The sequence below is a fragment of the Lutzomyia longipalpis genome, chromosome 1, assembly GCF_024334085.1.
Source record: "Lutzomyia longipalpis isolate SR_M1_2022 chromosome 1, ASM2433408v1".
In the NCBI taxonomy this organism is placed as follows: Eukaryota; Metazoa; Arthropoda; class Insecta; order Diptera; family Psychodidae; genus Lutzomyia; species Lutzomyia longipalpis.
In genome coordinates, this window is record NC_074707.1 from 35,827,240 (window position 1) to 35,847,647 (window position 20,408).

The 20,408-nt window shown below is 37.3% G+C and overlaps 3 protein-coding genes across 3 annotated transcripts in view; 2 read left to right on the top strand and 1 right to left on the bottom strand.

The window, feature by feature from the left end:
- Nucleotides 1–1,729: 1,729 nt before the first annotated feature.
- Nucleotides 1,730–3,804, top strand: LOC129787025 (tubulin--tyrosine ligase-like protein 12). The gene has a single exon (XM_055822310.1). The coding sequence runs from the start codon at nucleotides 1,865–1,867 to the stop codon at nucleotides 3,734–3,736; it is 1,872 nt and encodes a 623-aa protein (XP_055678285.1). The 5' UTR covers nucleotides 1,730–1,864; the 3' UTR covers nucleotides 3,737–3,804.
- Nucleotides 3,805–4,166: 362 nt separating this feature from the next.
- The window catches only part of LOC129787026 (uncharacterized), a 59,384-nt gene continuing 43,142 nt past the window's right edge, over nucleotides 4,167–20,408 (bottom strand). Inside the window, exons 5-12 of the mRNA XM_055822311.1 lie at nucleotides 15,257–15,382; nucleotides 14,320–14,514; nucleotides 11,683–13,531; nucleotides 10,995–11,605; nucleotides 10,755–10,922; nucleotides 10,481–10,671; nucleotides 9,162–9,461; nucleotides 4,167–5,843 (exon numbers count right to left, since the gene is read on the bottom strand). Of these exons, the coding sequence (XP_055678286.1) occupies nucleotides 5,681–5,843; nucleotides 9,162–9,461; nucleotides 10,481–10,671; nucleotides 10,755–10,922; nucleotides 10,995–11,605; nucleotides 11,683–13,531; nucleotides 14,320–14,514; nucleotides 15,257–15,382 (3,603 nt within the window). The 3' untranslated portion in view covers nucleotides 4,167–5,680. The remainder of the gene's footprint in view (nucleotides 5,844–9,161; nucleotides 9,462–10,480; nucleotides 10,672–10,754; nucleotides 10,923–10,994; nucleotides 11,606–11,682; nucleotides 13,532–14,319; nucleotides 14,515–15,256; nucleotides 15,383–20,408) is intronic.
- LOC129787028 (farnesyl pyrophosphate synthase-like) lies at nucleotides 6,331–8,858 on the top strand. The gene is made up of 5 exons (XM_055822313.1): nucleotides 6,331–7,041; nucleotides 7,160–7,242; nucleotides 7,302–7,372; nucleotides 7,526–7,666; nucleotides 7,772–8,858. The coding sequence occupies exons 1-5, from the start codon at nucleotides 6,836–6,838 to the stop codon at nucleotides 8,555–8,557; spliced, it is 1,287 nt and encodes a 428-aa protein (XP_055678288.1). The 5' UTR covers nucleotides 6,331–6,835; the 3' UTR covers nucleotides 8,558–8,858.

The following is a 20,408-nucleotide window of genomic DNA, read 5'->3' on the forward strand; positions in this document are numbered from 1 at the left end:
CACAGACAAAGAAAGAATCACAGCCCGTAAGTTTTACTTACCGTTCTTTCGCTTTATACTGTTCCATCCATGCTATATTTAATTTTTATCTTTGCAGTTTATATATATTTATCTTTTTTTCTTTTTATCAAAGCATTGTAAAGTACATACTTTTGACTTGTCATTTGCACCTTTACTTGGCTTGATTTCTATTAGTTGGTATACCACAATCGTGGCATACCAAGTATTGTAATCGTCGGAAAAACCGACCACCTCAGATCGGGCTCAAACTTGGTATGAGCACGTTTTAGACATCCCACATTACGAAAATGGTGGTGGAAAATTTTTGATCCGGCCGGCCTGCCGGTGGTCCAAACTTTGCCTTATATCTCAAGAACGGTAACAGATAGAGACTTCAGGTTTAAAGTTTTCTATAGAAATGTGGGTGTAAAATTTTGTTTTTTCGCATTTTCAAAATCCAAGATGGCCGCCGTCTGCCATTTTGAAATACCATCAACCAGTCCCCTTATAGCTAGAGGTCTGAAATTTTAGTATGTTGTAGAGCTCAGTGAGACTTCATCAACAATTCATACTTCAAAATCGGTCAAGCGGTTTAGAAAATATGGCGGCCTAAAGCAAAAATTTTTTTTCGATATATCTCGTGAAAGGCTTGACCGATTTTGACCATCTTGGTATTAAATGAAAGGTATTGAGAAGCCCTACAACTGTTTAGAACATTTCAAGTTTCAAAAACATCCGCAAGAGGCGCTAAAAACAAAAACAAAAATTGCCTAACTTTAAGGGGCAATATCTCCGAATCCCCATTTGGAAAATCTTATAAATTTTGATATGTTGTAGCCTAACTTAATATCTTTCATCAGTCCAAAAATGAAGAAAATCTATGTCGCCGTTTAGAAGATATAGCCATTTGAAAAATTCTTGAATTTGAAAAGTTCTAAGAGCCATATCTCTTGAACGACTTGTCCGATTTTGCTCAATTTGGTATCAAATTAAAGGTTTTGCAAAACTCTACAACTTATTAGAACATCAGAAACCTCTAGGACCATTCCTTCAGGACGAAAAGTGCAAAAAACTGTTTTTGTTGAACAAAAATCCGCCATTTTGTGTTCTGGAGGTGACCTTTAAATGTTTCGAAATATATGTCAGATTATAGCTTATTTCAATACCTTTCCAGAACTAGTTAAGAAATTTCTGTAGGTCTAATAGAACGTAAGATATAAGCATTTTAATGTGTCAAATTGCTAAATTTTACAAAAAATTGACTTTGCCTACTCTAATACTACTCACAAATTAAATTACAACGCATAGATTGACCCATCCGCGTTGTGGTATACCAACTCTTATAAATGGACGCGTTATGATTGACTTTTTAGGAATGGAGAAGTATTTTTAGTATTTTTAGTACTCCAGTTTTTCCGAAGACCTTAGGGAGGGGTGGGAGAAAAAAAAAAAGTACTCCAGTTTTTAAAAAATTAATGAATAAAACATAAAATAATTAGTTTATGCCAACAAAATCTGACCTATAAACTTTTCCGACTTTTCCCCGTTATTCCTTACATTAGGCTATTATAAAAAAAATAATATGAGGATTTTCTTGATTAAATTTATTTTCTAAAAAAATATTGTTGATGGTGTCACTAAAAAATGATATACTAACGGAAATTTTTAAATTGAAATGTGGATATTTTGCAGCTGCGTGTTTTCATTTTCTTCTCCCACAAATACGCACGTGGTGGAATGGATGATTGTCAAAAATTTGTTGTGTGGAAACTTATCGTGGAATTTGTTCAACTGAGCGAGTGGAAAATTCCTTTAGAATTGTTTTGCTTGTTTTGTAAGAAGAAGTGATAACGCCTTGATAACAATGAACGGAACAACTGAAGGTGGAAGCAACTACGAAGACTTTCTCAATCTGCATGAGCCCCAACTGAGACAATCAGGTGTTCCCCAATATTTCTGGCCCAGCCTCTGCAATAAGCTGCACAACCAAATTTTCGATGCTGGTGATTCTCTTTCGCTACTTTTGCTGGACTATGGAGATGAGGGGAGGCAGGAAAATGATCCAGTGTGGACGGTGGTTGTATCCAGAGAAGGAGGCATTGCAGCTAATGATGGGAATTCGATCTTCCTGGTGGATCATGCATGGACATTTCGCATGGATAATGCGAAGAAGCAGCTGGAGGAGGTGCCACGACTGCTTAGCCGAATGTGTGTAATAATGGGCGTGGATGAGGACAATGAGAGCTCCGAGGAGTGCGTGAGGAAGATTATGCGGAAACTCTGGAGGTACAATTCAATGTACTCCGTCAACGCCACCGGGATTTCCATTGAGAACCAAATGCCCATTTGGTACGTTATGGATGAGTTGGGCTCTGGGATTCAGCACAGTGATACCCCCAATTTTCGCATTGTACCTTTTCTCCACATCACGGAGCAGGTGACTTACGGCATTCTCTTCCCAGTGGCTGATTGTGAGGAGGATGAAATCGTTACGAGGGATTTCGTTGAGCAATACAGGGCAGATAATGAGATGAGAAGGAATGCCCTACTACTACCATGGAAGCATACGGATTTTCTGGGAGAAGACTACGTGCAGAAGGAACCGGAAAAGGATTATTTCCTAGCTGGGAGGGTACGTGAAGAGTCTCTTCCAGAGGCGAGCACAGAGAATCCAGAGGTGGATGCTAATCAACCCCTGAAAGTTTATGCTGACTATTCTTTTGTCAATAAATACCTGACGGATGAGGCATTTGAAATTGTGGACTCACCTGATAAAGCGGACGTTTTATGGCTCAGCAGTCATTTTAAGGATTACGCAGAGTTCAGCCGGCAGAATCCCAATAAGTTCATCAATCAGTTTCCATATGAAAATGTTTTAACGGTCAAGGACCTCCTGAGTATTGTCTGTCGTCGAGTTTCATCTCAACATTCATATGCCCAAACACTGGAAACCTTCCCCAAGTGGCTTCCTACAACGTACAATCTAAACACAGAACTCATCCAATTTGCCAGCTACTTCCAGCATCGTGAAGCTAGACAACTAAACAATCACTGGATTTGTAAGCCCTGGAATTTGGCGCGTGGCCTTGATATGCACATAACTAATGATATTGGACACATAATGAGACTACCAGCGACGGGACCAAAGATTGCCCAAAAGTACGTGGAGAATCCTGTACTGTTTCAACGCGCTGATCTCGAAGGGGCACAGGTGAAGTTTGATGTGCGCTACGTAATTCTAGTCAAGAGTGTTCATCCACTCTCAGCATTCGTCCATCGTAACTTTTACTTACGCTTCGCTAATCGTCCTTTCCACCTCAATGCAGATGGTTTTGAGTACGAGACTCATTTCACAGTAATGAATTATGCCGATCCTGCTCGCCTGTATCACTTGCCGTGCGCTGAATTCTTGACAAAGTGGTCAGAACAGTACCCTGAGCACCCATGGGAAGGTGTGGAGACGACAATTTGTGAGATGCTGAAGGAAATGCTAATGGGAGCTACGCATAAAATGCCACCGTGTGGAATTGGTGCTAGTCCACAGAGTAGAGCACTCTATGCTGCTGATATAATGTTGAGCTGGGACGAAGGGAGGATTCAACCCAAATTACTAGAAGTTAACTGGATGCCAGACTGCCAGAGAGCTTGCGAATACTATCCTGATTTCTACAATGATGTCTTCAAATTGCTGTTCCTCGATCAAGAAAACTTCGACGTCTTCAGGTCTATTAATTAATTTTTTAAAAATTAAAGGAAACTTGAAGATGTAAAATTCTTTTTATAAGAATAAAGTATGAAGAATAACTTCTGGTTATTTATTCGTTAAAAAAAAGTCTTAAAAAAGAACAATTTGACAAAGTACAAACAAAGACACAATTAACCACTGAAGATGAAACGTAAGGATTTTGTTTAAACTGGATACATTGATCCATGAAGGTCCTGCAAAGGACAAAATCCGATAGATTTTATCTATGAATCCTCGTCAGATCTAAGTCAAAAGTACTATTCTAAAAAGAACTAAAAGGAGATTTCATATTATCTGCTGTGAGATCAGCTAGCACGAAATGCACGAAATGATGTAAAAATTGCGTTTCTTTCTTAAAAATCATAGACAAAACCTTTTCATTAATGCTTTATGCATTGAAGAAGAAAGAAAAACATAATAGTTGGTGTATAGTTGTATATTTCATTTTTTTAATACATTAACATCGTTATATATGCATCAATAATGCCTTAACCATCTACCTTCTATATCATATTAGTTTTTTCTTCTTGTATCTGCAATACTAAAAGTCATTTTTATTTCTGAGGTGTTCCATCAATTTTTTATACAATAATAAATTGTAATTTACTACAATTTACTCCTCTTATTACACGCTAAATAAACCGCAACAGATTTTCTGTATTCTATCATCTTAAATATTGTCTTACATGTGAATATTTTTCTTCTTTTTCGCTTTAATTCAATTTATAAATTAAAAATCTTCATTCAAAAATTATTATAAAAGTGATGAGCATTGAAACGATAATGTTTCTCATTTTCCAACACACACAGCCATTTATTAAAAGATGTAAAAAGGAGAATAACATTTTTTTTGGAGGAGATGAAAATGAGTTAATAATATTTTGCTTCCCACAAAACGGCAAACTTTTAACAAATTAAAATCCATATTGGTTCTGGGATATGTAAATTTTCTACGTCAAATTTTTCTCTACCATTTTTTTGCCTCATAAAATATCATTCTACTTTTAACGTTTTCTCATCTCTAATTTCACAAAAATTCAGTCAACATTTTTTTTTCTTCTTTTAACTGAAATGAAAATTATTTTTCTTTTAGATAAATAAAGTTCTCTCTATGTGAAAAATTTTTCAATATTCTATCTACTAAATTTCAACACTTATTACCATTTTTTTATCAAATAATTTTTTTTTCAAATGGTTGATTTTTTAAATTACTCCATTTCTATAGTAACAATAATTTTTTTTTCATGTAAAATTCATCATTTTTCACTTACATTCTCTACTATATAAATTCTATTTTTTTCATTAACATTTAATTTAATTTAAACAGTTACTATGCAAATTGTATATAATAGGAGTTATTTTATAGGTATTTCTTCATTTTAGAGTGTATTTTTTTTTTATTTTTTTCCTCCGCTCTTTTTCATGACAATTTTTTAATTATCTTTTGGCAACAACAATTTTCTTGTTGATAAAAAAAAATATATTTCGTGCACGAGGCATGTTATGTATTAAAAATTGAGCAATTTTTTCTCTCATTTCTCCTCATTTTTTCGCCTTTATTGGAAAAAAAATTATGAATATACAGAGAGCAAGCATTTTTATGCTATCGCGCTTCGATGAGACTAGCGCACTATTTAAATGACAATTTAATTACATTAAATGAATTTATGCAAAGTTTGTTGCTCTATTATGATAAAGTGTTTTAGAGTGGCTCTCCTCCACCCCCAACCCACTCTATACAAATGAACTTCTTCTTATGAGAAATACGGGTGGGGTGTAGGAGACGTTTCGTGTTTGGTTGAGGGTGGGTGACGGAAAAGTCAAAAGGTGTGGTGTGGGGGAGGAGGTTACAAATATTTATAAGAGTAAATTCCTATTGTAATGTGTTGCAGGTGAAAATTATTATGGAAATTCGTGCGAAATGCCGTGTCGGCCTCAATCCTTCCGCTTACGTGACAAACTCTTGTTACCAGCCTTCTCCACATGTATCAGTATACCCGTTGATGTACCAAATGTTGAAACACGAATATCAAATTTTCCATCCAAACCAATTGCTTGTGTCATTAATCTTGCGTTCTCGATGGTGGAATCGCTGAGCCTAGAAAATATTTTTTTATGTAGCAGATATTTCACATCATAAATTATGTTGGGAAATGTTTCTGAACAAATTTAACAAAAAAGGTTCTAAAGATTAGTAAGAGTTTTAGGAATCAATTGGATTAAATGTTTGGAACACTAAAGAGTTAGAGTCTGAATTTTTTTATTATTCCTAAAAAAATAAAAATAATAACGACATCATTCTTTGCATTTTTGGACATTTTATTGCATTCTTTTTCCAATTGACCTGAGTTGTTCAAAAGCAGTTGTCCTATATAAACCGAATAAACTCCTTTTACGAATTAATAGAAGAAAATATGGAGTAATATTCTTACTTATTGTCCTGTGTAGTAATGTGTATTAAAGCCGGGGTCAGCAAAAAGCCGGCTTGAAGTGAAAGCAATTGGACTTCAACCAAAACTTTATGCTGACCCTCCAATAAAGAAAATATTTTGAAGCGGTAGGTGTTGAATCAATAAATTGAGTTCAGTTCGAATGAAGAATTGAAAGTGGAGAGTTGTTGTGTCTTTATATTCTGCATTTAACTATTTTTCTGCTAAGTGAGAATTTCCTCAAAAAAAGTTTTCCGCTACTTCAATTAAAAATAAAATTCAAATAATAGATCTAATCTGTATAGTCGTTTAAGATTTATACGATAAACTATATAACTCTTGAGATACTGATATGCTTGATATCACGTAAAATGCGTGAAGTGTTCCCACCCAATTTGTTTTGAAGAAGACTTCGATATTTTTCATGCTCAAATTGCTAAAATTTTAAAAGTAACGATCAACTCATATAGATGATAAATATTATAGCATGCACGTGTTCGCGAATTGCTGCAGTTAATTGAAGATAATCGGCCATTGATACCATTCTGCATATAGGTATAAAAGGAGCTGAGACTTGACACAAATTTTCAGAGTCAAGTGTTAATTCAACGGAAAATAAACCTTTTAAAAAGAATTTTTGAATTTCTTCTTTGTGAAAAAAATGTTTCCTTCTAAAGTGTTGGGATCCTTACATAAATTGTGCTTTGGAACTTTGTCAAGAAGTTTACTGAAAGACAGTTCGAGAATTGTCCATCCAATGAATAGTAGTTTATTCAGAAGAACGATGCCGGTTCGTTATATTTCTGATTTTTTGGATGCCAAGATATACCCTGTTCTACCGTCAGAAGTACAAAACAGTAATTTAAGGTGTGTATGAAGAGTTTTATGCTTGATCAATGCCTTATACCTAATTCAAGGCCGAAAAAATATTTTGATTAATTTGAAATATTAAAAAAAGTTTTATTGCAATTTTGTTTTATTTCAGGAAAGTAAAGGAACCCGAGAACTTAACGCCAGATATGTGGTTTTCAAAAGAGAAAAGGAATGAGTTCTTGGGATATTTCCCAGGTAAATTAATTTTTTTTAAAAAATCTAATAAATTTATTAAAAAATACGAACAATTCTAGATATCGTCAAACAACTGGAAGATAAGGCAGCGACCTTGGATGACATTGAAAAGGGAAAGCATTTTAGGGAAGTAAGTCGTTTTTCCTCCTTTTACATGGTTTTTGAATATTAAGTCCGTAAAAACTTTCTTATTTTTAAAAAATTAAAAAGTTCATGTATTTGAAGAAAATTGGAAATTTATAGTTTTCCATTAATCAGTTATAAATTTCCCATTTATAAATAGATTCTGGAATACACAGTACCTGGTGGAAAAAGGTACGGAGGTGTTATAGTTGTGGAAACATATAAAACACTTCTGCCAAAGTCTGAACAAACACCAGAAAATATAAAACTTTGTTACTACCTCGGATGGTGCATGGAATTGGTGAGACCATATAAAAGCTTTCATTTTAATTGTTATACGCAATGACTTGATTACTTGCTTTCCTATAAAATTATTACTTTTAATCTGAATTCATTCTATTTATAGTTCTACGATTGTATCTTTATGAGCGATGATATCATGGATGGCGGGAAAATGAGACGAAATAGGCCCTGTTGGTATACTTTGGATCATGTTGGATTGTCTGCAATTAATGACGCATGTTTACTTGAAACTGGAATGTACTATCTCCTGCTAAAGAACTTTGGTCATCTTGACTGCTACCTGCGCCTGTATGAGCTTATCCATGACTCTGCATTTCTGCTCTACCTTGGCCAATACATGAGTGTCAAATACTCAAAGGATGCTTTCGACACTTCAATTAAATTGTACAAAATGGCAATGGATAGTGCCTCAGTGTACATAGCCAGCTATCTACCAGTAGCCTTGGGGATGACCCTAGCTGGCCGGGATAATCCTGAAGTTCTAAGGAAGGCAAAATCAATTCTATCCCAACTTGGGTATTTCTACCTCATAGACAATGACTATATGGACTGTTTTGGAGATCCTGCGCTAACAGGAAAGGTTGGAACAGATATTCGGACTGGAAAGTGTCGTTGGCCAATTGTAGCTTTCATGGAAAAAGCTTCTCCAGAGCAGAAGAAACTCATGAGAGCTAATTATGGAAAGGATAACGAAGAGAATGTGGCCGTGGCTAAACAACTCTTCGAAGAGATAAATATTCATAAAATTTACACTGACTACGTATTAGAATTGTACCAAAATCTCATGAAGGACATTGAAGAAAACTCATATGGAGAAATGAAACCAATCTACCTAGCTTTGGTGCAAACAATACCTATTTCATTGAAGGCTAATGGGATTTTGTTATAAATTCATTAAGGGATAATGATTTTTTAATTGACAAATTCCTTGTTTAATCTTTCAAATTGAACTTTCCTTTTTAATAAAAATTCAACTGAAAATGAAGGAAAAATTATGTTTAAAAGCCTTTGAACTGTTAGAACCTAATTAATATAATATTAAAAGAATTGATTTTTCATTCATTAAACCTAAGCTTTTTAATAAACTGGTCTACATTCGATTTATGCTTAAGCATAATGTTGATTATTATAAATCATCAAAAAAAAAATTGTATAACAATTAATTGAAAATAAAAATCGAGATAATTCAATATTCAATACAAGTTTAAATGGAACAGGTAGTCTCATCGTTATTAAAGCAAATGAAAATTCAATACAAAATGTAAATTTGAAAATTGAAATACACAAAAAGAGAATTTTCGGAATTTTCACGGAAAAGGTACTCAATGGAGATGTGGAAAAGTTGGCAAATAGGTATGGACAAACTTTTCAACTTCTGTTTATACAGCAATATACCTACCTTATGGAAATTTATATTTTTGGAAAACTTCTGAGTGAGGGAGAGGGATAAGGAGGAAAAATTTCTGTGAATACTGCTGACCAAAAGCTCTTACCTGATGTCAATTTCATTCCCCTTCAAGTCAAGCACTCCCGCTCCAATGGCCGCAATCTGATCCTCTCGCATACCCGATAAGCTGATACCCATCCACCTCAGCTGTGGCACCCCCGCGAAGAGAGTGTGCATAAATTGTGGCTCAATCCGGTGCTTCTTAACGCGATCCAACACAGAAATTCCATCCACCTTGATGTGGCTCAACGGGCTGTTCCGCAGGGACTTTGAAACCGTCTTGAGTGTCTTGGCAGCATCGTCGAGATGAAGAATCCAGTTGCACATTTTCAGAGTATTTAGCAAACTGCAAAGAGAGCATTGATGGAATTTTGCCATGTCTTCAAGCACCCTCTTCTCGGTTAATGAAAATGATGAATTCACCGGATGCACGAGAGAGAGATGTTAAATATCTCTCCTCATCAACATAGACGTAAAGTTTCGAGGCGCGGTAAATATGGGAATAATAGGGGGTGGAAAACTACTTGGTGTTGTGCATTGTGTAGTATTTTAAAATTAATTAGAGATTTTAATTCACTAAAATTTAAATTATTCTTCATCTTTATTATAAAAAATCTAAATCCAAAATTCCTATTCACAATACCCTCTTGTATTTGCATACTGCCCTAAAGGGCAAAGAGAATATTAAAGGCAAAGAATTTCAACATAGCTTTCCCACCTTTTACTCGAGTAACCTACCACCTCCCCCATTAAGATTGTAGGACGACGCAACACGAACAACATTGTACACAATGTAGGAGTTGGTAAAAACAAAAGTGATTGAATTAAAGAGTAGATTTTCTCTGCTGCCTTCCAGGAATTTTCACATTGTACGCGCAAGAGGGCAAGAGCAAAGGCACAACCTCGTATGCATGACATTTTGGGATGAAGCGAGGAAAATTCCACGCGAATTTCACCACGACTGTCTTTTACAAGTAACTTTGATGGCTTGAATTCACGTCCAAAAAAGGAAAATCTTCATCTCCACCCGCGAATTTTCGCAGAAATCTCCCTTTTATGTGTTTTGCGCTATGTCTACATGAGCTTTTCTTCTTTTCGCGACGAGAACCCACAGAATGCTTTCGACGTGACGCATGGGGTGAGGCATTCAATTATATTTCTTTAATATTGGAGTATTTTGCACGGGGAAAAAAGCACTATATATTGAGTTAAATACAGCTTCGGGGGTGGATATAGAATACCACGCGAGAGATATTTACCACTTGGTCTGATTTTTTCATTGTGTAGGAGGGAGTGTTCTCTCCTAAGATTCTTCTTGGAATGATTTTTGGCAAATAGAGTGTGAGAAAAGGTATAAGGACTTACCTAAACTGCAGATGTAGCGTCTGGAAGAATGTAATTACACACTTGTCATCCATGATGGGGGGTGGAGATGTTGTACCACCGAGTCCAGATCGGGCTGGAGATGATAAATCAAGCTCTCTGAGACATGGGAAGCCACCAATGTAGGGTAGGAGTTGGGGACCTCGGAGAATTGTATGGTCTCCTAGGATAACCTATGAGAAACAGGGGGGAGGATAAATTTAATTTTAGAACCTTTCCTTCTTAATTGATTTAGACTATATGTAATATTTCTTACCTGTGCCCCTGAAATTTTAATTACCACAACTGATCGACATTCATACGAGGATACAGGGATGGAGTCGTTCTTGAATACAGGCAGGTGTAGGCGACAGTTTGAGAGACCCAACTCTCGAATGGAGGTGAAGGATAAGAAAGCTCTCAGAGCACTCAGAGAAGCAGAAGACTGTTACGTAAAATTATTAACGGAATATAATAAAAATCGAAATTAAAGTCCTTAAGAAAAAATTGTACAAACCTCTATTCGAAAACTCCACCCTTCTATGCTGAGCAGTCTTAGTGTGGAACAATTTGCCAAAGCACGAGCTGACATGGAAATAGCGCCATCTTCCAAAGCAAGCCTAGGGGATCCAATACTCATCATCTGGAGGCAGGGAGATTCACTAGCTCCCAAAACGGATGGAAGGATCTCACTCAAACGTGAGGCACCTTCAATCTTGATAGAATGCAGGGTAGTTGACAAGCGTACAGTCTCTCCTAAGCACATGGCATCCTCGAGAGACAGTTGTGCTTTGCTAAGATCCAGTCCATTGAGCCGCGAGAAAGGTTCTCTAATTGCTAGGAATAAATCATGCAATGTTCCCGATGTATGCGGGCCACCGTCGCAGGCAGGTGTTGGATACCACGGTTTGGAGGAGACAACCGAGTCTGAACTTCGTTTATCAGGTGGCAGCTCCATTGGTTGGCGCGGGAGCGTTGCAGAACGACCCATAGTACTAGAAGGTGGTAGAATTCCACGTGGCAGTGAAGAGAAGAGACCGGGAGGATACGATCGTGGAGAAGGAGCACCAGTGAGGGATGATTGTTTAATGAGTCCAGATGTTCCTGTGCTGCTACCACTACCAGAGCCTAAAATAAATTAATAAAGCTTTGTTCTTAGAAATCTAGCTCTTTGATTTACTTTGATTTCTATGGTTGCAACTTACCCATACTGACACCACTGGATGACGGTGGATCATCCCTTGCACCCCAGCAGGACGGTAGGGCTAGTGATGTAATAGGTCGATTAGTTAGCAGAGCAGCCAAAGCACCAACAGCTCCTCTCTCGCATCTAAGATGCGGCAATGAAACCCTCGTAATTTGCGGGCATTTTTCGAGGACGCTGCACAGTTGGACGAGTTGCGATGTGCACAATCCCAGATCCAGAAGGATAGCACTCAGCTTTGGCTGTCGCGGTATCGAACGACAGAGAGCTGAGACAACAGCCTGGAGCTTCAGAACCGGCGGATCTTCCTCCAAGAGCGTTAGAATCAATTCAAATGATTCCAATTTGGGCTTCGTTAAGGCTTTAGCAACACAATTGGCCAAATGTCCAATTTCAGTCTCTTTGGCATCAATTTCAATGAGTGAGGATATCCTTAGGGTAGTGACGCTATCATTGCATACGAGTGCATCGAGGAAGTGATCCATTCCATTGCGTGAATCATGAATGGCGTGCTTCTCCATCTGGTAAGCCAGCTCTAAGTTCCGGAGTGTGCAACTGGGACTCTTGAGTGCCATTCCCCAGCCTCGAAGTTCCGTTGGGGTGGTACGAATCTGCACCCAAATGGGCCTCATTTCGAGCGGTGAGACTGCTGGAGATTTGGAGATCCCAAGCAAGTCACATAAGGCATTAAGGTTGGTTTCCGAATCCCCACCAGCGATGGCGAGGGAGAAGATAGTCTGAGGACTGAGCCAGAGTGGGGTGAGCTTAGACAGGAGGATATGAGCCCTGCTACCTAATAGACTCATGGCGAAGGTGAGAATTTTCAGCATTTCCGCATCAATTTCATCTCCAAGTGACAATCCTGCTATCTCAGCTGCCAACAAGCCAGGACGATTGGCTAGGGAGGCTAGATAGCTAGCTGCTAGAAATTCAGCCACTCCCGCGCAAACAGTCGTGAAGTGACTTTCCCCTTTCCGTTTAGCTGTTCGCCCAAAGAGCGGTGCCTTTTCTAAACATCCTAAAATCGTTGAATCCGGACTTGAGCAGTACATTCGGATCTCTGATGTCGTAACCGATGATCTGTGTGTCTTTAGTGTAAATAGAGCTAGCCGTCCTAGTTCAGCAGCATTATTTGCTGATGACTCTGAGCCAACACAATTAATTACGGACTCCACTACGTCAATCTCTTCCGTTGGCAAATCACCTCCATTTGATTCGTAAACGGATGCAATAGCCAGACATCCAATTGTCGTTCGGACGGCACTTCTGAGCGATGTACACTGCTGTACTGTGTCCAGAAGCCTCGTGGGTGCCCCCCATTGACCTCCTCCCAGCAGTGATGCTGACCTACCCCATGTTAGGCCTTCGTACGTAACGTGCCTCTGCATCATGGGCAGAAGGTCTGAGCAATTCGTAGCAACACTTATAACTATAATTCTGGCATCGGGAAACAATCGTCCTTCCAGAAGATCTATCACATCTGTAGGTAGCGCTTTACCCTTTCGCTTTGGTGACCCTCGTGGGGTGTCGTACCCATCGAGAACAAATAGGAGCTTCGCTTTGAGACTCGACAGTGAATTCCAGGCTGAATTGAAGCCACCAAAGCCTCCGGCAAAGGGGTTCGTCGGACCCTTCGGCAGCAGCTCTTTGGCCACGTAGTTGGAAATGCTACCCTTGAGTTCTGCAAGGGGAACAAATATTGCCACGGCCACAGGGGTGCCACGCTGTGGCCATGGATGATCCCTGGACCAAGCATGTAGGATTCTCAGAGCTAGTGTGCTGTGAACTGTCCACGAGGGACATTCAACAAGTACCCGCCGTGGTGCCTCCAAAAATGGTCCATCTTTCGTCTGAAATGTTGGGATACATCAAAGATAATTTAAATAAAAAAAAAAAAGATTTTTTAATTAAAATTGATTAGTAAAAAAAAATGTTTATTAAATCTAAAACGTTTTCGTTTTATTTTAAATCATATATGAAAAAGCTCGGTAACTACCAGGCGTCTCCATCAAGATCTATGCTATAAATTAACCAAAGCTTTAAACATATTCCATTTAACTCGAAATTTTGCCAGAATTTTTTTAAATTTAATTTTGAAAATAATTTAAAAAAAAAAGCTTTGTGATAATTAGAACTTTAGTGCTGCGATAAAATTACATCACTTGCAACAAATTTCAATTTAGAGAAAAGCTTTTTTGTAGGTATATCGCATTCAAGGACTATTTCAACAAAACTAAATTTTATTTGGCAAATAGGTTTTATTTAATTTTGTAATTGGATCCACAAAGTGAATATTTGTTACAAAATTGCAAATAAAAGCTCATTACAAATTTGATTTGTTTGTATTTAACTAAGCATTTGGGTAAATTCTATAATTTGCAAAAACTCACTGTTTATTTATTTAATTAGTTCTATTAAAATTGTGATATATTATTCAAGCAATTTTAATGGAATATAAATTTGATTATAATTCTCGTAAATACTTAATTAAGGCGTAATTGTGATTAATTAAAAAGTAAGCATAGGTATTTAGGTTTAATTTCAAATTATTGCCAACATTCTATCCATGTTTCATTTGCGGTTTAAATAATCTACATGGGAGTAGTTTCCAGGGAGGAATGTTTGAAATGGATTTTACCTGTATGGGTGTCAGGAGTTGATCCACAGATATGATTTCATTTGTCCCATGAGACTGCATATGCAGCCGTAGTTCGGGTTCCAGGCGTGCTGCACTGAGAGCCCCAGGGGCGACTGGTTGTGCCCATGCTGGCAACACGGGCTCCTTAAGCGCCAACTCCAGATACAGCGTCTTGAGGAATGTGCTCAATCTCGACTGAATTTCACGATTCATGTCCCCCACAAGGTACAGGAGTCAGGGATGGGTAAAATGGGATTATTATTAAAAGCCATGGTGTGTGTATGTGTAGCATTTACATGAATTTTGGATTGTAAATGAGAGTTATTTCGGGGCACGCGGGTAATGGTGAAAAGAGAATAACATTACGCGATGGTGCCGTCATTTCCATCTTCGTCTTCAATGAAAATCACAGGGAGAAAATCTCTTTTGCCAAAACAGACCAAAATATTCAAACGAAACCACTCCGCATCACTGAGGATGTGAATTTTTTACTCAACCAGAGGAGAGAGAAATTCCTCCAACCCCCACGAGAGGGATGTATGGAGTCAGAGAGAATGTAATTATGCTTTCAATTAGCATAAAATAGCGATTTAGTCTCTAAACTGAAGCATTTTTCCGCCCGAAAACGTACACGAGAACCCCGCACGCGGAATGTCTGTATTTTTATGCCCAAAATACTGAGTACTGCGTGCTTTATGGAGATGTCGGAACGAGCACCGTATAATGCTGTTCTGAAAGAAATATATATGTATATATACGCGGAATAGATAACGCATATAAGCGTTTAATCTTATCCATTGCGTGTGTAGTCGGTTTTATGGCTCGATTTTACGTTATATTGCAAATATATTGTGCCAACATGCCCCGAAAAAAGCTCTCTCTCTCTGTTCCTTTCCTTCGCCACATAATACATTTTTATAGGCTAAAAGCGACTTACTTGTGGGTCCCGTCGACTTTCAGGAAGGCATGCTGGTGGACCCGGAGGCGAAGGACACTCCAGGGACACATAGGAACCCGAGAGTTCACATTCACTTTGGTATGAGGTTGCTTTTGGTGGATAGTACTGCAAAAAGAGAAAAGAAAGAAAAAGAGAACGCACGTAAGAAAACAGTTCAACTTTTGTCCCATCAGCAAGAAAAAATGTCTCCAAGTTATTGGTTTTATTGTTATATGCGACTTTCTCTCTAGCATGAATTTTTCTTTATTGCATACGCCCAAGGAATCCTCCGCACATATAGAAATCATTTTTCATTCACCATTCGAATGATAAAAGCATTTTGGTTTTGCACAGGTGCATATTTTCACTTTTTCAACTTCGATTATCTTCATTCTTTTTTCATAAAATAAATCGCATGTGAGCAAGATTTAGCCACAAAGTGGCTTTGTCGATGGCTTTGGGAAGTATTGTATGAAAAGAAGTGAGTGAAAATCTTGTCAGAGGAATTGCAAATGCTGCCAATGAATTTATGTAAAATGTGTTGAGGAAGAATAAAGCTGCATTTTAGAGAAAAAAGCATCATATGGATATATCTGAGAATGAATGAATAAGGATGTAGAGGAGATGTAGATGATATATTGTAATGTTAAAGCTTGTAAAATATGTATGTGTAGGAAGGAAACTTTCGTGTCTAAACTTAAATTTTACATGAAAATCAAAGAGCTTTTGAAGATGAGTTTTATGTGGTTAATATAATGATAGGATTAAGACAAACATTGAAATACATTAAATTCATTTTTCAAGCTTTTAAAAATATTTATTCACCTGTAAATTGGGGTAAAAAGTAAGGTAAAATTGCTGCAATACCACCCGCAAATAATCCACAGTTCCCTCGCAAAAAAATACAGAACTTGATCAAATTGATTTCCTTCTGAGCTTTTTATTGTTTCCCTTAATAAAACCATAATTTACTTTCGATCTCTCCTCAACTGTTGAACGTCTTTCCATGCAACCCAAATTGTTCCACACCCTTTCTATGTTTAATTTCAGATAAAATGCCTTGTAAACTGTATAGTAGATCGTATGCCTGAAATAAGCATTTTGTATACCCCCGCGATGGAGCTGATAATTCGGGAAGTAGCGAGGTGATTCAAAATTACGAGCCATTCATAAAACCCGGGATTTGGAATTTGGAGCCCTTTTGGGAATTTATTGCTATGTGGCATTGAGCTGAATCTCGAAAAAAAGGGGAATTTGGGCATGTTTGTTACCGCTAGAAATAGATCTTATGAAGCACACTGCTAACTCTTTCCTCCACCTCCTCATCCCGCCTAAAATGTATATTGAGTTGTGCTGTGAAGTGATTGAATTACCGAAGCGGCATGTTCTTCAAACTATAAAATGTTTCAGTGGGATTTATTGAATTACAGTTGAAGCAGTTTTCACGAATTTGGGAATCTTCATTCGGGGCGGTGACTTTGCGAGTACATGGGCGTTTTTGGGCGAAAACCTCAGCATTTTGGGTCAATTTGACAACAAAATGAAAGCTTTTGCAATGGAGCTTTCAAACTGTGCGAGTAATTCCACGGAGAGATGGATGATCCTACACCTCAGAGGTATTAAGATAAACTGTTAGGGTAACTTTTGGCAGCAGGGGTGGGGTTGAAAGACAAAATATGATTATAATGAAAATTGTAATTGACATCAATTAGGGGCCAGAGTTGTAAGTTCGAAAGTGTTCGCCCCCGGAATATCAAGCAGAACGGAGCAAACACAGAGAGGTCCCTCTCGTCATAAACAGTTGGGGGATGGAGGGGTGTTTAAACTGCTACCCCTGCCCGAATGGGGAGGTATACCCACCATCCGCCACATGACAAATGATCTCCCGCACGGGTGGATGCGTCATAAAATTCATAAGTCCTCGGTGTCCTCGACATCATCTGCTATGGGGTTGTATTTTTGCAGACTACATGAGTTTTATTAAATGCACCCCCACCTCCCCTTTTCATTCGTCTAGAGAAGCAGGTCTTGCAGAAAAATTCACGGTATTTTCTCCCCCATTTTCCAATTCTTTTTGCACTCTCGGGGCATCCGTTATTTCACTCTATATGAGTTATGTCCTTATGCTGAGGAAGATGGTTGTGAGTGTTTCAATGATTCCATCGTACACCAAAAAGAAATTGCAGAATCCTGTGCTTTTGACCCTCTAGAAAAAACACTCGGACCATTGATAAATTCCATATTTTACTTTTTTTCGTTCATGCTCCTTTCAGGAGATGCAACTAATTGCACTTTACACGAGTTATTATTCTTGGAAATGTTCAGTTTTTCCTTTGATTCTTTTTTTTTTGCTGGAAAAGGCAGCCATTAATTTTTGTAATTGAGGATTTATTCTATTACATGTGGCAGTGGCAGTATAAAGACTTCAGCGGGATTTTAAGGACTATCCATTAATTCTAAAAAAAAAAGCATTTTGTGAGATCTTTTTTTGAACTATTTTTAGCCAAATTCTTTTTGTAAAGAATTCTCTCAGCCCTATATAAATTCTTTTAGAGAACAATAATTAATTAAATAATACCATAGCCCATCCATCGTGGTTCTCTACGTGAAAATGTTGAGGGAGAATATAAATTTGAAGAACGTGACGCCTTTCTTGCACGATGGCGTATAAGTAGAAAGCGTTGATGTAAGATATAATAATTTTGTGGTAGATTTAGATTTATATTATTAATGGCAAAGGGTATGGTGTTTCGCATCATGAATAAATTGATACGAATGAATTATTGTAATTTTCACCCTTGGTGACGTATCGCACTTTTACACTGTACGATCAACCAACCACCCCAAGGGGAGGGAGAGGGATAACATGGGAAAGTGCTAGAAGATTTTCTCCTCAAATTGATGATGGTTCTTTTATTGCGCTCCAATTCGTACATCATGGAAGCTTTTTTCTGGTGCCCCTGAGATATGACACTTGTGGGGGATGTTGGATATTCCCTTTCACATAATACGATCCAAAAAGCATAAATTACACACAAGGAATGAAATTACTGTATCAATTTCCTCAAGTTCATATTATGGACAGTTATGGAAAATTTATGTTGCACTTTTACTCTCAACTTGTATATTTATACAATTTATTGCGAATTTCCTTCGGGGATAAGGGAGAAAAGAACCCACCGAGGATAGGTTTGCATGAAGCACGTACGCGGGGGGCGGGCTCATAGAGGACACGCTATACACCACGATACACCTCCCCCCCCCTAGGAGTACCCGAGATATCTGAGATAATTGCCCCTATGCGTATATAAATCCCGGAGTGTCAGGTGATATGTCATGTATCAGTCCGTCTACTCAGGGTACTTGCGTGTTGGGAATTTCACACGAGATGTGTGAACGAAACTTGACTTATATGTATGATCGTGTAAGCACAGTGAGGCACGACATAAGGAGGATATTCATCGTGGAATGTCTCAATTGAGAAATACATCTCCCACAATGATTTCTTTCTTCACTGTTTCCCTTCATGTTTCCCCGCATTCACGCCATCCGCTAAGGAAAGAATGTATGCTGATACAATATTCAGGATTTTCTTCTGCCTCAACAACGGCATTGGGGCACAAATCAGGAGAGATGCTAAAGATTTTGGTGACAATACCACACTGAGCGGAAAATACGAATTGGGTGCTCTGTGTGAATAAATATTCAAGTACAGGGTATGAGAAAGTACACTACTGTGCGAAAGAAATACATTTTTTTTAAATTTTTTATATTAAAAAATGCGTAAAGTTCTTACAAGACCTTGTTCTGAGGTTAATTAATAAGAAAAACTCTATGTATTAAAAATGAAATTTAAGCATAAAATTCTTCGAAAAGCTCATGTTTTGTTGAAGCTTTTTTTTAAAGTTACGATGTTTTCTTTTTTTTTACATGGCTTTTTGGTGAAAAGCTTTCTAAAAAGCTCCAAGAAAACCCTTTAAAATATCACTTTTCTTTTACCTAATTTAGAGAAAAAAAATTATAAGAAAAGCTTGCAAAAGATTAAGCTAAAGCAATTTAATAATTTGTGCCTAAATTAAATCATGTAACTAACATATATGTAGATTTGAGGTCTGACTCTTACATTGCGGTCAATTCTGACAAAAATCTTTTCTTTTAATACAATTTTAGAGTTATAAGATTTTTGGTATTCTGCGAAAAATATAGCAATACTTTGATAGTTATCATTTCGTTATCGTTAAGCTTTTTTAAAGAAAATTTTGGAACAATTTCTGGAAAAGTGAAGATTTTGCTTTTCTTTTAAAGCATATTCACAAAGATGAACTATCAAAATCTTTCTACAATTTTCTAGTTGTAAAAAAAACAAAAGAAAAGAAAAGATTCTTGACAGAATCTATCCCAAAATCTCTATTTTTCCGAACATTTTTGCACGTGAGTGTATTTATTTCGAGACATGGCGAATGTTATAAGACGACGGTGAATGGTGTGGTGAGGACAAAAGTGGCTTGAATTTGCAAAAGCAGGGTATGGCACCATGATCCTTGTGAATTTTGAATAAAGTGTCAAACTGGAAAATCTACAATGTGTCACACACTTCGGCAAGCTGAATGGGGTTTATTGATTCGTCTGCTGAGCAACATCGGCAGCACCTATGTGAAATTTGTCACTTTAGTTTAAATTGAACAATTTCCATATTTACCCATCTCTTGCATTCATTTCATAGCTCCTACACCAAACTATATATTTGCATAACCACTTAGCTACGCCAAATATTGATACAAACCACCGCGATAAATTATATTGCAACGGCAGTTGGTAAATATTTAGAGAGAATATTTTCAGTTATAGATTTAATTCCAATATATAGCGATAACATATCTCGCGTATTATATACTTAACATATATGCACGTAGGTATGTATGTGCATAATGTATAATACACTGATTTGCAATGATTGTACCAACTGCTATTGTCCATTTATTTAATTTTTAAATTTATACAAACAATTCAAATTGCAATCCTCGCAGCTGAAATCCAGCCATACCCCATAGTCCTCATCAAATCAAGTCAGGAGGCAAAGTAGAAATCCGAATGTAATGATCCTAATTTATTAAATTGACTTCCATATCGTGTATTGAGGGATAATTATGCA